The 14804-nt window shown below is 51.6% G+C and overlaps 1 protein-coding gene across 1 annotated transcript; it reads right to left on the bottom strand.

Annotated features, from left to right (window-relative positions):
* Nucleotides 1-32: 32 nt before the first annotated feature.
* On the bottom strand, nt 33-6362 carry LOC108551036 (zinc finger protein GLI1). The gene is made up of 3 exons (XM_017905037.1): nt 4668-6362; nt 2425-2568; nt 33-2337 (listed from the first exon to the last, which is right to left on the bottom strand). Exons 1-3 carry the CDS (start codon nt 5048-5050, stop codon nt 1086-1088), a joined length of 1779 nt encoding a protein of 592 aa, XP_017760526.1. The 5' UTR covers nt 5051-6362; the 3' UTR covers nt 33-1085.
* Between the last annotated feature and the right edge of the window lie 8442 nt (nt 6363-14804).

Below are 14804 nucleotides of genomic sequence, written 5' to 3'. Positions count from 1 at the left end.
AAACTTGTTACATGCTGAAAGGAAAATAAACATTTTTTTACATAAATAATGTTTTTATTGAATAGTTTAATGTCGTTAAACACGCTCTTCTCATTGCAGAGATGCAAGTACTTTTCTTCATACATCTAACATTTTGGATACCTTATACATAATACAGGTTTATATACATATTATACATAGATGTTGAACATAACGTACCGGGTCATTTCTTTCAAACATATTATGATACAGCGGCTCTTCGACCGTAATATTACTTGGGATTTTCGTAAAACATGTACACAACCTTACATGCTTTTTCTTCATTCTTATCTGCTTGTGAGGTTTTGGTTTAACGCGTGTATATACAGGTATCGTTTCAATCGTTCCGTTCCAGCCGATTGATCGAATTACCCGTAAATCTAAATCTGAGAGTTTCTAATTACATCGCTAAGGGAATTATGAACGAATTAAGATTGAGCAAATCTCATTCGATATCAAACTGTTTCTGCTTCGACTAACTTCAACATACGACAAACATTAACGTATTACAATATATTTGGCTTCACAGTCTAACGAAAACGGACAACTTTCTTTTCGCTAATACAATCCTCCTTTTCACCTTCTCGTCAATCTTCATATCTACCTCATTTCTTGTCAGTGAACCTTTTTGTGACCAGCAAATCGAATAATCTGTATAGAAAATAATATCGATCCTCAAACATTTCATACATCGTAGCTAATTTTGAGAAGTCAATTTGATATAAAATTACAAACGCAAAAACCGGCCATAGCCCGAACAATTTAGATTTATTAACATTTAAAGTCGTCCTGCACCTATGAAAACATTAAGTAAAACATTTTCGCATCTGAATATTTCGTGATTATAAAAATAGAATCGTCAGAAAGCACCAAGAGTCAAGGCACTCAATCGCAGAACGACTTCAAACGTTTCATACTGGCTACGGTCGGTAATAATTCAAGGTGATCTCTTTTTCAAACACCTAGATAGATCGATTTGAAAAGAAAACGTAGGCGCCTGCAAAATCCTGAGCGTTCATGCTTTACGTGCAGCAAAGTTAATTTCCACACGACCTCTAAAATTCTCTTTACTTATTAACCGTTAAATCCAATGGAAGATCCTGCTCCATCTCGGCGACATTCTCATTCTTAACTCGAAGGTCTTGACCACAGGTGTTGTTCGTGTCCACGATGTTGCCCCACATGTTCTGCAATCCATATTGTAGATCCACCGTGCCCAATAGATGTCTGAACAGAGGATTCTGCGTTTTGAGAATCAAATCCGAAAGAATCTTCGTCTTCTCTAATATATTGTCATTATTATGCACGCAACATTTGTGACGGCAACAACAATCGGTGGTATCTTTGCATATGTCCTCTTTGGTCGGTATTTGCTCGACCTCCATCTTCAAATCTTCCGCCCGTTTTATTACAGAGTGTCTAACGGGGTCGCAAACCACGGTGTTCTCCTTCTTACAGGGTGTGCTGTTAATGATCGACTCGATGTTTCTGTAATCCACCGTGCTGACCTTGGGACATTCAATGGGTTCCTCGATCTTAATGGGCGTCGACTGCATCCCGATGTGAGGCAACGTGTCAGGGACGTGATGCGGACTGGTCTGAGGCGATTGTACCGACTGAGGCGGACTCTCCTTGATAATCGGATTGCTGGTAACGTACATGGGATTCACTTGTATTCTTTCTGGTATTATATAACTATCGTCATAAATCCTCGGATAAATTTTCACTTCCTGCTCATACGTTTTCCTCGGCGTCATCTGTTCCGGTTCTTTACGCTGATCCTGCAAATTGTACATGTTGTTCCATTCGACGAAGTTCCTCTGTTCCTCGAAGCTATTGCTGGCTTTCGGACTCGACCCTGACATGCTGCTTTCGATACTGCTATCCTTTTTGTCGGACAATTCAGAGTGAGTGCTACTACTTTGCTTTTCCGGTGAGACCGTGTCGAACCTTGCCTTCTCCTGAGAGTTGTTCTCCTCGAAGCTCTTCTCCTGTGTCTTATCGTTATTGTTCACGTAGTGTCTGTAGGTTTTTACATGTTTACGCAGGGACGATGGATCGGTGTACCTCTTAGGACAGCCTGGTACCTTGCAGCAGTAAGGCTTGTCCACGGCATGAGTTCTAGTGTGCTTGAACCTGTCCGAGGAGTTCGAGTAAGCTTTATTGCAGCCTTCAACGGGACAGACGTAAGGACGTTCACCGGTATGCGAACGCGCGTGAATCTTTAGATTCTCCGCTCTGCTGAAACTTTTGTCACATTGGAAACAATGATGCGGTTTCTCGTTCGTGTGCGTTCGAACGTGGACTAACATCTTATACCTGAAGAATAAGAAAAAGGACGAGGTAAGATTCGAATGTCGGTCGATATGACATTAAGCAGAAAAGAGAGGTTAGGTTTTCTTTTACCTGGCGTTAAATCCACGTTCACCCCGTGCACAACCTTCCCAACCACAGTAGAAGAGCCCACGTGGTCCTGGTGCAGCATGGAGTCGCGCGACATGTCCTGCCAATTGTTCCAAAGACGTAAACCAACGGCCACAATTCTGCCATCTGTAAATCGGAACAGGTTCGCGTTAGTCTTTGGTCTCGCTGACGACATTTTAATTCGGCTTGGTTAGACGCATTTAAATATCGGGAACGTGCACGCTCGACAATCGCACGAGAATAGTAGCAAAACGTTTAAGGGTATTGATCTTTGATCGCTCGATAGTTCTCATCAATCGAATCGTTCATAAGATGATCATCGTTTAAGGCCAATATTTCGAATCTTGCGTTCTTCCCGTCAATCGATCTATTTATATTACTTATTTTCCTTCTCTATTACACGTATACCGAGAAATTCTAAATATAACCAACACGCGCGAGCAGGGGGCGTTCCCTGCATTTTGATTATTCGATCGATTCACCGCGTGTCAAAGTCTCTACATTTCCAACTACGGAGAAACGTTCGCAAAACCTTTAAAAATTTTCTCGCGTGTTCCGCGATCTCTTTTATCGTTCCTAACCACTTTTCAAGGTAACGAAAAATGAAACGAACATCGTGCAATCACGTGATCCAGAATCGACGTATGGAAACGTATCGAGCACATCGGTTGGAAAGGCTTTCGGTTGAAATATCGACGCACGATTTACGTCAAGAACGTCCGTTCAACCGGCCAATTGATACCAATTCCGTCCGTTGTGCAATTGGCGTCGCTTGATACCAGTTTATCTAGACGCATGGCTTCGATACTATCACAGTGAAAGACATCGTAGTCCATGAACAGCCATGCACGCGCCAAAGGTTGCGGATCAAGGACCTTCTCGCTTGCCGGCTAATCCCTCGGAATCGTCCAACGTTCTACTCGCGCAACAGTTAGAATCGTTTCCTCGTTTCATCACACTCGCGTTCGTGATCTTGGCTCTGTACGGGGATCATGCGCTTATCGAATTTCGTGGAAAACCAAGGATTCGGCGCGTGACGCGCGCGAACATCGCGATTAAAGCGGCGACGACGGCAACCATCCATGATTGCGATGCCGATAACAAAGCAGGCATTCTCGCAGTGCACGAGGCTACCACATGCAAAGCGCGATAAACGATCGCATCACTTCTCCGGCCGAAATCTCCGTGGCGAAACAGCGTACGCGAACCGCTACTACGAGGTTATCGAAATCTGACATTTTGTTCCGGAACGGTAAACACTTGGAACCGCCAAAGAGTCTCGGCCGATCCTTTGTCGCCCCGTGTCTCCCCTTACCGCCCCAACCCCACGTGATTCTTGTTCGCCGAGCTCTAGAGAAAGAAAGAGAGAAAGAGGGGGAGGGGAGAGAGAGAGAGAGAGAGAGAGAATAATACGAGAAAGCTGGACACGGAGAGCGTTGCATATCCGTGTGTCTCGATTCCCAACATCGATCCCCGCCAATTGCGTGAATCTCGAGCGACAAACGGGCGAATCGTTATCGAGAACTACGGAATCTTGGTCGACGCTAGAGCGACATGGTGAGTGGGGGGTGGGTGGAGGGGGTGGGGAGAGCAGGGTACACCCCGTTTGATATCTGGACGGATACGGAAAACTGGTTAGAACCGGAATGGGACGCGTGCTGTAAACGTAGTCGCGCGCGCGCCACAGATAAATTAGCGTCACTTAAGAGTGGCGCGCGTGAACTGCGCGCGATTCGCGTGGAAACGCGTCTTCACTGGCCATCGCTGGTCGAATGATCCGCGCGCGAAAAACACGGATGAAAAACGGCGGGACGGAAACGAAGAGCTGCAGGACGAGTCGCGAGGACGAGATAGAGAGAAACAGAGACAGAGAGGACCGAGACTCGACGTTAAGCCATTCGTTTTCTGATAACGAGATGCAGAACCCAAGATAAACACTCGCTTCAGGCTCGACGGGGGGAACAAATCCGCGCTCAATTTAGATAACGCCTCGACACCGCGTATCTGCAGACTCTGTTCCGCGTCGAGGATAAACACGCGACCAAAGGTATTAGCAAAATATCTTCGCGATTGCTCGGAACAGCGTCTCGGCAAGTTAGAGTCTTCGTTGAGATATTTGAATAATTTTCAGTGCAACTTCGTTCGTGGCTATTTTCGTGGGAAAAGTAGAAAGAAAAATAGAAAAGGGCAGAGAGAAAGAGAAATAAATGGTAATATTGGTTTACCTGCACTTGAGTTGGGCGTTTTCGCCACGGCGGACAGAGCCGAGTTCCAAGCTGGAGCTAGAGGCGTCCGAGTCGCTGTGCGTCGGGCTCGGTGGGCCACCGTTCGCCAATGCATCCGGCGAAACACCCAAACCCGGCAACGCGGTCGATGGGGAAGTTCCGAGTTCCTCCTCGACCGGCATGCTTCGCGGCCAAACCGGAAGGTCCAGCGGTGCTTGCTGATGCAGGCTGAGGCTCCCGTAGTAGCTGGAGTTCGGGCGGGTGGAGTAACCGGAAATCGGGCTGTAAAAACCCGGTACCGCTCCTAACAGCGTGCCCGGGTAACGAACGGAGCCGTACGGACCAACGTGGCTTGGCATTCTACCCGGAACGTAAACGATCATTTTTATTCTCTTTCCTAGTCGATCAACTCGCCAATTCGACCAAAGAAAACGTGCAAATTCCCCTGCCCACGGTTATCGTCGTTTATGTACCCCGGTGAAAAGGAATGGTGAAAATTCGCTAGCGATCGTGTGTGTGTGTGTGTATGCGCCTTTGCTTCGATAAAACAAGGATTTACGAGCGGATTCGAAAGGATGAAAAGCATGCGCTAGAACACGCGTGTTCTTTGTGAGGAAATTTCTGTCGATACGGAACGTTTTCTCTATTTCCAACAAGTAGAATTCGCTCTTATCGACCGTGGTGCCTTTATCCGGCCGTGATCGACTTGTACCCCTCGATCGGAATCGCTGTGTCTCCGCTCGCGATGGATTCTGGTCTTCGGAAGTATCGTCTCGCCAACGAGTCTCGAGGCTCTCGATGATGCCTCTCTGTTTCCTCGGAATGTAAAGAGCGACGGAAACGACAGGCGCATCGGTGAGAATCGGCCAACAAGACTTTCCAGGTCTTGCCAAAGTGCTCGGATCGTCTCTCTCCGGATCTTCCTCGTGTTCGATTCCTTTCCCTGAGCACCGTTGCCAACGACAAGTCGAACACACGGCAATACACTCACATACACACTCTCGCCGTAACGCGCACCCTTTTATCACACTTAGTCCGAGTCCGTATCGTCAGATGTACTTGAACCGGTTCGACTTGAGTATACGGTAGCTCAGGAATTGCTTGCTGTACTCGATCGAGAACATAACTAGGCTGGCCCGCGACAGATTCATCAAACGCGAACACGGTTTCTTCCTCGTGGAGGCCGTTGCTTTCGCCGAGCGATACCCCCGATTCGATCCGCAGCCCTGATCGAATCGACGTCGAGCTTCCGTGGCTCACAACCCTGCTCTCGCTCTTTCTCGCTCGCTCTCTCTCTCTCTATCGCTACACCACTGTCAAACGTTACTCCTGTGATGGCTTCCCGTCGACGCTAGAACAACGTCGCCTCCATCTTTTCGCTTCTTTCCTCGTATCTCGTCCCTTGATCTCCGCCCGAGCTCGAATATTCCTTTTTCCTTATCTGTCAACCAAGATCTCGGCCGGAGTGTGACGCGTCGATGATGATCGGACCCGTCTCCCCTGGGACGTCGATGAATCGCGTACCACGGTGGTCGACTATCGCTCAGACGAGTATCGATGATCCCCGACGAAGAACTCGGTGGTCAGAGAGAGAGGGAGAGAGAAAGAGAGAGAGATAGATAGATAGAAAGAGAAAGGAGGAGAAAGGCAATCGAAGAACGGCAAGAGCAGTCCGTTTGTCGCGAAAACACCGCTACGAACATCCAACTAATGTCAACGACGAACCGGCGGCCTTATATATAGCCGCGCTATCGTCGCCGATAACACCCCTCGCCCCTCTACCGACCGCAGTAATACACCAACGTTGATAACGACCGACTGTAATCGCTTTGCTTCTCGTCGACGTCTCTGCCTGCAGATGCGTCAGTGGACGGACGATGCGACCGAGCTCGTAGAGACTTTACCGATCCGTTCAAAAGTCGTGGTCTTTCCGATCTCGCGTGGAAACGATCCACGACGAACGCCGAAACACGGCCATTGATTCTACCAAAGACCCGTCGTTATGCCTCCCGCAATATGGCGTCAGTTTCGTCGACGTATTCGAATATTACGATGATCGATGATCGCTTGTCAATAGCTTACCACGAACGACAATAACTTGGAACAAACACCAGGCTACGTAAACTTTTAGTCGAATCTATTCTCTTTACTTAATCATCGTCGTAGATTTACAACTTGAAAGTAACGTAAAAGACGTGTATATTCCTTGGTTACCGACCGTGCGATCTTCGCGTCCGCGTAGAACGGTTGCTCGATTATTTAAGTGGCGCTAGGCGCCACGTCCGCGATCGCCAGTAGCGGCTTCTGAATCGACCTGTAGCCAATCATCGAAACGAAGATCGACGGCCGGCCCTATGGTCGGTGCTTTGGTCGAAGAAAACGAGCAAAAGGTCACGATCTCGACAGGTACCACTGAAGGTACGAGCGCCGTGACGTGACAAATTCTGGGTGCGCAGGGTGCATCTCTACCGATTCATTCCCGAACTCCCCCTCCCTCGCGGTGGATATGCCCACTGAACGGACAAGAACAAAGTCCCACGTATCTTCGAGAAGACGGCGCACGTTATCGCTACTCGCATTAACGCGTTGGCGCGAATGGACGCTCGCAAGCTGAGTCAACAAACGTCGGTGGCTCGACTAATTTCCTTCCAGAAGGCGAAATTTCAGCGGCGCGAAGAGCACGCGGTTGCTCCGTGGGTGGGACCTCTGGCGCTCGTGTTTGTAAATGTCGCTGGATCAAGGTCTCCGCGATCCTACCCGAACCCGTGCGTCCTCGAATCGTAATACGATCTTGGTCGATAAATTAGCCAAGATCGCGATTCGATCGACGATAATATTCCCGCTAATTTTCTCGTGAATTATATCGATAACGTACGACAGAGAGACCCGTGGACCACGTGCCGCTTGGTCCAATCGGTAACGTGCGAGGCGAAACGCGGGACGGTATCGAGGAGGGAGGAATTCGACGGTAGCGAAGCTCCGAGTGATGCGGACGAGCAAATAATCGGATCCCCCACCACGAATTTTCGGTGGCAGCAGTGAGGTGCGCCGTTGCAAACGTCTGACGTCGTGTCTCGAGACTCGGGCTATCTTAATGAAGGAAAAATTTCGAGTTACGCAAGTGGTTTGTCACAGACCACCAATCGTGGACGGTTGGTCACGTAAGAGTTACCGGATTCGCGTGTATCAAGTAGATACGAGAAGAGGCTAATCCGTCGAATGCAACAACGAGAACAGCTGTTCGAAAATGGAGTCTGTCGAGTGCATGCGAACTGATACGACGACTGATCGAGCTCGATTCGACCTTCGATTTATTTCGACCCTCTGGCGTGCACACGTCGTACGCAAACAACCTTGCGTGCGGCTGAAAAGATCAACGAGCCGTCAATAATCATCGCGCGTTCGATCTGCCAGGCGGATCGTCGCGTTTCGCCAATGGACGCAGTATATCCGTGAGTTCGAGTCGTACTTGCCAATAACTGCGACGTACTCGTCTCTGTCGAGGATACACGCTTCCGCGGAGGTTTCAATGGGAATAACGATCGACGATAGTATGTCAAGGTTACGATTACGGGGATCGAGCTGCCGCTCTGCTTTTGCTTTCGTGCGAGTAAACAAGAGGCTGCTCGAGAAACTGTCGCTGCTCGGGACGAAGGCGGCGTTTCTACCGGACGTGGCAGATGCACGCCAGCCGACCGTGAACGTCACGATAAATGGGCCATTCTCTGCGAAATGAAAAATCGAACGGGACTCGGCGCTTATTCCCCACGGCTCGACCTTTCGCGAACAAAACGCGGGAAAGTCGTCGAGACACGTGACCCTCTTCGAGGCACGTATACGCCATGAGAAAATTTTCGACACGACCCGTGGTGACCTCTGGAGACGGATGCGGTGAGTCCTTAAGATACGCAGGCCGCGTTTCTTTCGTGAGCCGCGATTTCATCCCGCGGCAGTGCTACGTAGTTCCACGTCGAGTGTTGAAACACCTTCTACGATAATTATCGTCGCAAGACGATCGACTTTTCCTCGTCGAAGTGCTAATCGAACGGCAATCTAATCTCGCATCGCGGGTCAGAATTCGTTCGTCTCGTGGGTGTCGGTAAACAAGCTCCGACCGAGATCAAGATCCACCTGTTACTATCAGCGCCAGTGACTCTCAAACGTACGTTTACAAAAATACTCTCCTTGTTCCTTCCGTTTCTATTCTCTTTTCCATTAACTCCGTTAAAATATCTACGCGTAAAAGACGCGTATATAAATACCTGCGCAGTATAAATATCTAGAAAAAATAGACGATAATCGTTTGCGTGCTCGTGCAAGATACTTCATAATCCAGATAATAAACGTAATAAACGTAATAAACGTAGGGAAAAAATACCGATATATACCATTAATACACCGCGTCATTTCCTCTTTCCTAATAGTCCGTATCGGAATTTTTTTCGATTCGGAAATCGCGACTATTCCAGGAGTCTTAGATTGCCGTGTAAAAAGCGGCGTGGAACAAAGGCGACGCGGACGGGAGGGAAGAAAACACGTACGCGAGAAGCGGCACATTTTACCGCTCGATAAGTAGATCGAGGGGGTCCTCGGTGGTAATGACCGTGACCAGATACGAATTTTGGCGGCGCTCGCGTGCTATATACCGACCGGGCGCTAATTCGCTTCGTTATCTACCCGCGATATCGTTGATAAATCCCGGTATTCGACTCGTGAGTTACGGGAAAATTACGTTCTACCGAACATCACGTGCTCGTTCCGTTCCGTGAATTATTTCCGACCGACTTTCGTCGTTACGCAAGAAGCCGTACCGAGCACGTGGATGACGGAGAAGATACACGAGCAGAGATTAAGCAACGATCAAACAGGCATTAGAGGGTTGGCATAATAAGCGGTCGAAGGAAAGGTGGCGCGCGTGCTATATTCTAGTGGCGTCACGGCAGATGCCAGACGGAAGATAGACGTCAAGAGATGAAGAAAAAAAAAAGAAAAAAAAAATTAAGGATTTCCCGAGGAACACGGGCCGCCATTGTCTCCCGATCTTAACTGGAAGATGATCAACGTCCGGTGCTTCGTCCCTGGGCTCCTAACCGATCGTATCGCCGAGATCTCTCTGCGGTCATCGAAGCATCGTGGACTCGGTCGATAATTTCGTCGCTTTTCATTTTCCCGCGCGATTACCAATGGCGTCCGCGCAACTTTCGCGTCGGAGTGGAGGCGAAAGAAGAGGATGGAAGAGAGGGAGAATTTACGAGAAGCGATTTCGGGCATCGAATCGATCCCGGCTCCTGTTCTTAAGTACCCCCAGCGGCCCTGCACGAGGATATTAACGAATATGGTACCAACAGCTTTCTCTCCCCCCTCCCGCCGGATGGATTCCCATCCCCCGTCTCGCATGACACCCCACGGACCGAACTGCCGGCGTCGGCGCGCTTTGATCTCGAGGAACGCGGCGAACAGGTAGAAGAGACGGAGAAAAGGAGGGGATAAGGATGAAAAGGTTGAAGGAGAAAGACGGACAGCCAAAGACGGAGATTCCACGGGGACCAATGAGATCCGGACCCGGCTCTAAACTCGAGAAAATATGTTCGGAGTTTTTAGATTGAGATCCGCCGGAGATAGCCCTTTCCCTTGATCCTTCCACCTCCCCGTCTCTCTCTCTCTCTCCCCCTCCGCGCCTCCTCTCGCTCGTTCACGGTCTTCCGCTCACCTTCTTGCCGTTGCGCGGGGCCTTACGCGTCCGTGGAACGCCGAAAGAGGCTTCTCTCCACCCTTTGCCCCCACCAGCGTGGATCTCCGATCTTTCATTTAGATTTGATTTCGGTATTCCCCGAGCCGAGAGGCCCATCTTCGGGCCCGCGGAGAATTTCCAACATCCCATCCGCCACCAACGGCACCCGTCGTTTTCGGTAGTTCCGCCGCGGTCTCCCGTGTCTTTCATTTGCTAATGGACGCTAGAGGGCGGTATCCGAGGATTGGCGAATTATGGTATTACGAGGAAACGTCGTCGTGGACAACGTCGTCGCATGGGACGGCCATGTGGAAGGGAGGGTAGGGGAGGGTAGGGGAGCGGAAAGGAGTGGAAGGCGACAAAGCGGAGGGAAACGCGGCCGGTTCACGGACCTCCAAGCAAGAATTTACACGGCACCCGTGTGTTTGCGGCGTTTTAACTTGCACCGGAGCAAAGAAACGCATATATAGAACGCGTGGCACTTTGCGTGTGGCTGCCACTACAGAAATACCCTGTGAACAGAGAGGGTGCAGGGTATCGGGGCTCGCGAGGACGGTAGAAGAGGCTCGCAGTCGGTGGCGCAGCGGGGGTTGAAATTCCCGTGGTTCGCTCGCGGTACCGCGTCGTCTAACGTAGACGTTCTCGGCGCACATTTTTATTCGATCGCGCTGTTGGGGGCCCAGAGTGCTGGTTCTGCTCCTTTTTCCCCGCACGGACTCACCGGCAACCGATACCGCCACGGTATCGAGGAGGCGCGCGGGCCTCGAGTGCCGTGAGAGAAGCACGGCGTCTAGGGAAGACCGTCGTGCGCGCCTCTTGTCTTTCGCGAAACCCGCCACACCACGCCGCTCAATTATTCCGTGTAACCCCCCCGTCGTTACTTTCCATCACCCTCCGCCGCGCGATCCATCTCGATCTACGAGTGTTTCCTCTTAGCCGACGTTTCCCATTCTTTCCCACAACTCTCTACTACTATTCGCATAGCGTAGTGACCAATCTCGAGAGCTGACCGGCGTCGTCGACGACCTTTGTTTCCGCCGAACCGAGAGAGAGTTTAGACCGCCTAATTCGAGTGCAACCACCGGATGATCCCCGTCTACTTATTAAGCAAACTCGAACCCTAGGCATCGAACGGCCGCGGCGTGGGGCCACAGCGGACCCTTCTCTATACTAACGGCACGTTACACCGTTCTTCTCTCTCCGAGAGAGAGAGAGAGAGAGAGAGAGCGCTTTTCTCGGACGCAAGAAGGAAGGCGTTCCCCGGGTCCCGGCCAGCCAGGTAGCCGAACCAATTAGAATAATTGTCGTCCCTCGAACGATCATCGTGTTCTCCTCTTCGGGCTCGGGGATGGCGCGCAGGCGCACACGGAATCCTCCCGCCGGTCGAAATCACGGCCGAGAAAGTCGGGCCCCGGTGGTGACCTTGCGGGGTAACACGAGAGCGGCGACGAGGACGCCGCTGGGGATGAACGACGTATCCTTCGGTGATTTATCACGTTTCAGGATGGAATATTAATATCGGTATGGCGTGCGCCTCCGGTCCTTTTCCAGGCATCACGAGCGTCGTCGTCCTCGGTCGCGCACACCGAGAGTCACGGAGAGACCGAGCACGGCCGTGTGTGCACATACGTCTCCCGATCACGACCACGCACGCACACAGCACACCCTTCCTCCCATAGGTATTACGAACGGGACAGAGGATAGCTACCGGTCACAGCAGGAGAGCACGCCGGGGGTCCTCTACCTCTCCGCCGACTCGAACCTTGCTACCGAGAAAGAAGCCAACTTTCCTTTCTCTCTTCTCTTTTCTTCTCTCCTCTCTCCTGTCCCCTGTCCTCCTCCGCGTCTCCCATCTACTCCTCCGCCTTCCTCTTCGTCTTCTACTTCTACTTCTTCTCATCTTCTTCTCCTTCTTCTTCTTCTTCTTCTTCGCGTTCCTCCTGCTCCCTAGCCGGTGACGGCGCTACCGTCTGCTGATTCGTCGAGTCCACCCGGTCACGTGACCGCTTTATAAGGAACGCGGCGCCGCTGACCGCGTCACTCGCCCGCTGCGCTTCCTCTCGCGACCTGCTCCACGCCGCTTCTTCCTTATCATCTCCGCGTAACGCGGATACGCGTAACGTTTCCGTTTCGTTTTCAGCGCCCCGCAGCTCGTAAAAGCCGTTATCGGTGTGTTTACCGGTGCTTCCGTTCGTCGCAGTGGCGCAGCCTCGCGAGGAGAAATCGCGGGAGCAATGACGCGTCTATCTTATCGCTTTCTCTAAATGCAGCGCGGCTAGCACGATCGACAGATAACGCGGGCTTTGTTTTTCTCGGACCGATATTTTCCAGTCGTTACGAGATGATCGACTCCCGATCAGCGCGCGAGCAAACGGATGACAGGAGTTAGGACGGGGGGCTAAGTTAAGGAAGCCTGCGTGCCTTCCGACCTAGCAGCGCGCTCTCCTTTCGAGATTCTCGGAAATCTCGGTGACCTCTGCGGATCGCAGGTTATTACGAGATCGCGAGCGTGACGCAGCCGCGAGCAACGCTCTCTCTCTCTCTCTCTCTCTCTCTCTCTCTCTCTCTCGACCGTTATGCGGTTCTCACGCGCGATTCACCGATCCTGCGTTGAAATATCGCGCGAGTGCCGAAGAAGGTCGAGGAACGACGCGCGTCGCGAGGCATTCGATAAGCTCGACGAGAGGCAGGGGCAAAGAAGATGGACGCGCGCGAGGAACGGTCGGCCACGACGTTGCCACAGTCCGAAGGCAACGAATTCGAGAGCGGCGACGGGCAAAGATCGTTTACGATCACGTGAAGAGAGCGCGCGAGATAGGGGTCTCCAGGGTCCGAGGCAGGAAGAGGATCGAGAAGAAGCCGGGGGCCCCCGCGGCGGGAGGTTTTAATCTTCAATTCCGAAAATCAACGTAATGTATTCCTCCCCGAGGGGCACGGCCTGTTCCCGACTTAGAACAGGAGGGAGAAGCACGAGGGAGACGAGCGCAACCTGTAATTTCAACGCGAGCGGACTAAGTCGTCGGTAATATGGGAACCCAGAGAGCTGGTATAACGGCTCATTTCCATAATTCGTTCTTTAAGCATCATTTTTAATAGGCCCCTGGCGCCGAGCGCACAGGGCTCTCGTCTCTCTCTCTCTCTCTCTCTCGTTTCCACTTCCTCTCTGCGCGCAGCCCACGACGGCCTAAGGTCCACCGATCCTCAGGCAGACCCCCGTCGAGAGTACACGGTGTCGCTTAAACTTCCGTTGCCCTTTATCCCTGACCCCGATGACATCTTCATCGCGTGTTTCGTTCGCTCGATAGCGACTACGACTCGACTGCGACCGCGCCCCGCACCTCGCGCTAGGAAGTTGTAAAGCTTCTCCGCGGCGTCGTAACGATGCGATCGGTTAACGGTTCGCCGAGGGTACCTCGTTTTCCTCGCTGTCTCGTCTTTCCAGCGTCTAAAACGCTCCAACTGCGCGGCTACGTTTCAGGGACGGAAAGTCGTGCGAAGGTTCGCGAGAATATTCCGTTGGCCGGGGTACGCCTCGAGTTTTACCTTGTCCGAGGACCTGACGGGACCCCTCGGATGGTTCACGAGGTCAAAAATAAACAGGCAAAGTTTTACTTTCCTCAAACACGTTTCGTGGCCCCGGCCGCCTGGCCGTGGGCCGTGGCGTCACGCGGCACCGGTCCCAAAACGTCGGCACGTCCTTCGCACGTTTCTCGATTTCTCGAAGGAATGCGAGTACGCGCGGCCGAATAGGAAGGAAAATATTTGCCAACTTTCCCCTGTTTGCTCCGCCGTCTTCCCCGCGCGCGTTCCTCCTCGTCCGCGCGCATACCGCTGCACGAATTTTTCCGCCAGGCGGAATTTCCCAAAGGGACGGAGGAAAATCGATCCTAGTGATTTCCGAGAACACCTTCGCTTTCCTCGCATCTACGATCGAGCATACGCGTGGAGCCAGCGAGAGTTTGCGGATCTCCCGAAGGGTCTTTAATCACCACTGCTCAACCCGCCCCCGAGACCCGACGATTAATCACGAATTTCACACCTCGATTCGAGCGCGGGGAGAAAGGAAACGGAGAGCAGAGGAGAGCAGAGAAGAGAATGGAGAAGGAAGGGAAAGGTTGGCGCACGGATGACTCTCGAGGGCTTCTTTGCCGCGTCAGAGGACCTACGCGCGGTCCCGTGGAATGAATAGAACACACACAGCCGCGCGGAGGGGAAACGCTGGAGCGTGCAAACGAAACCGTGGAAGTTCGGTGTCGGTGAGACGAATCGCTAAACTGGGCTGCATTGACAAATGATTCGAACGGTTCGTGGCTACGAAACCGGAGGACCTCCCACATCGTGAACACGCTTCGTCCCCCGAGAGCTTTCGTGGTTCCTCCGCTCCCTCTTTCCCCCTTTCTCCTCTT

Source organism: Eufriesea mexicana, unplaced genomic scaffold, assembly GCF_001483705.2.
Source record: "Eufriesea mexicana isolate 0111107269 unplaced genomic scaffold, ASM148370v2 scaffold4744748345, whole genome shotgun sequence".
Lineage (NCBI taxonomy): Eukaryota > Metazoa > Arthropoda > Insecta > Hymenoptera > Apidae > Eufriesea > Eufriesea mexicana.
Note: the sequence above shows the minus strand (reverse complement) of the source record. Positions and strands in the feature narration are given on the sequence as shown.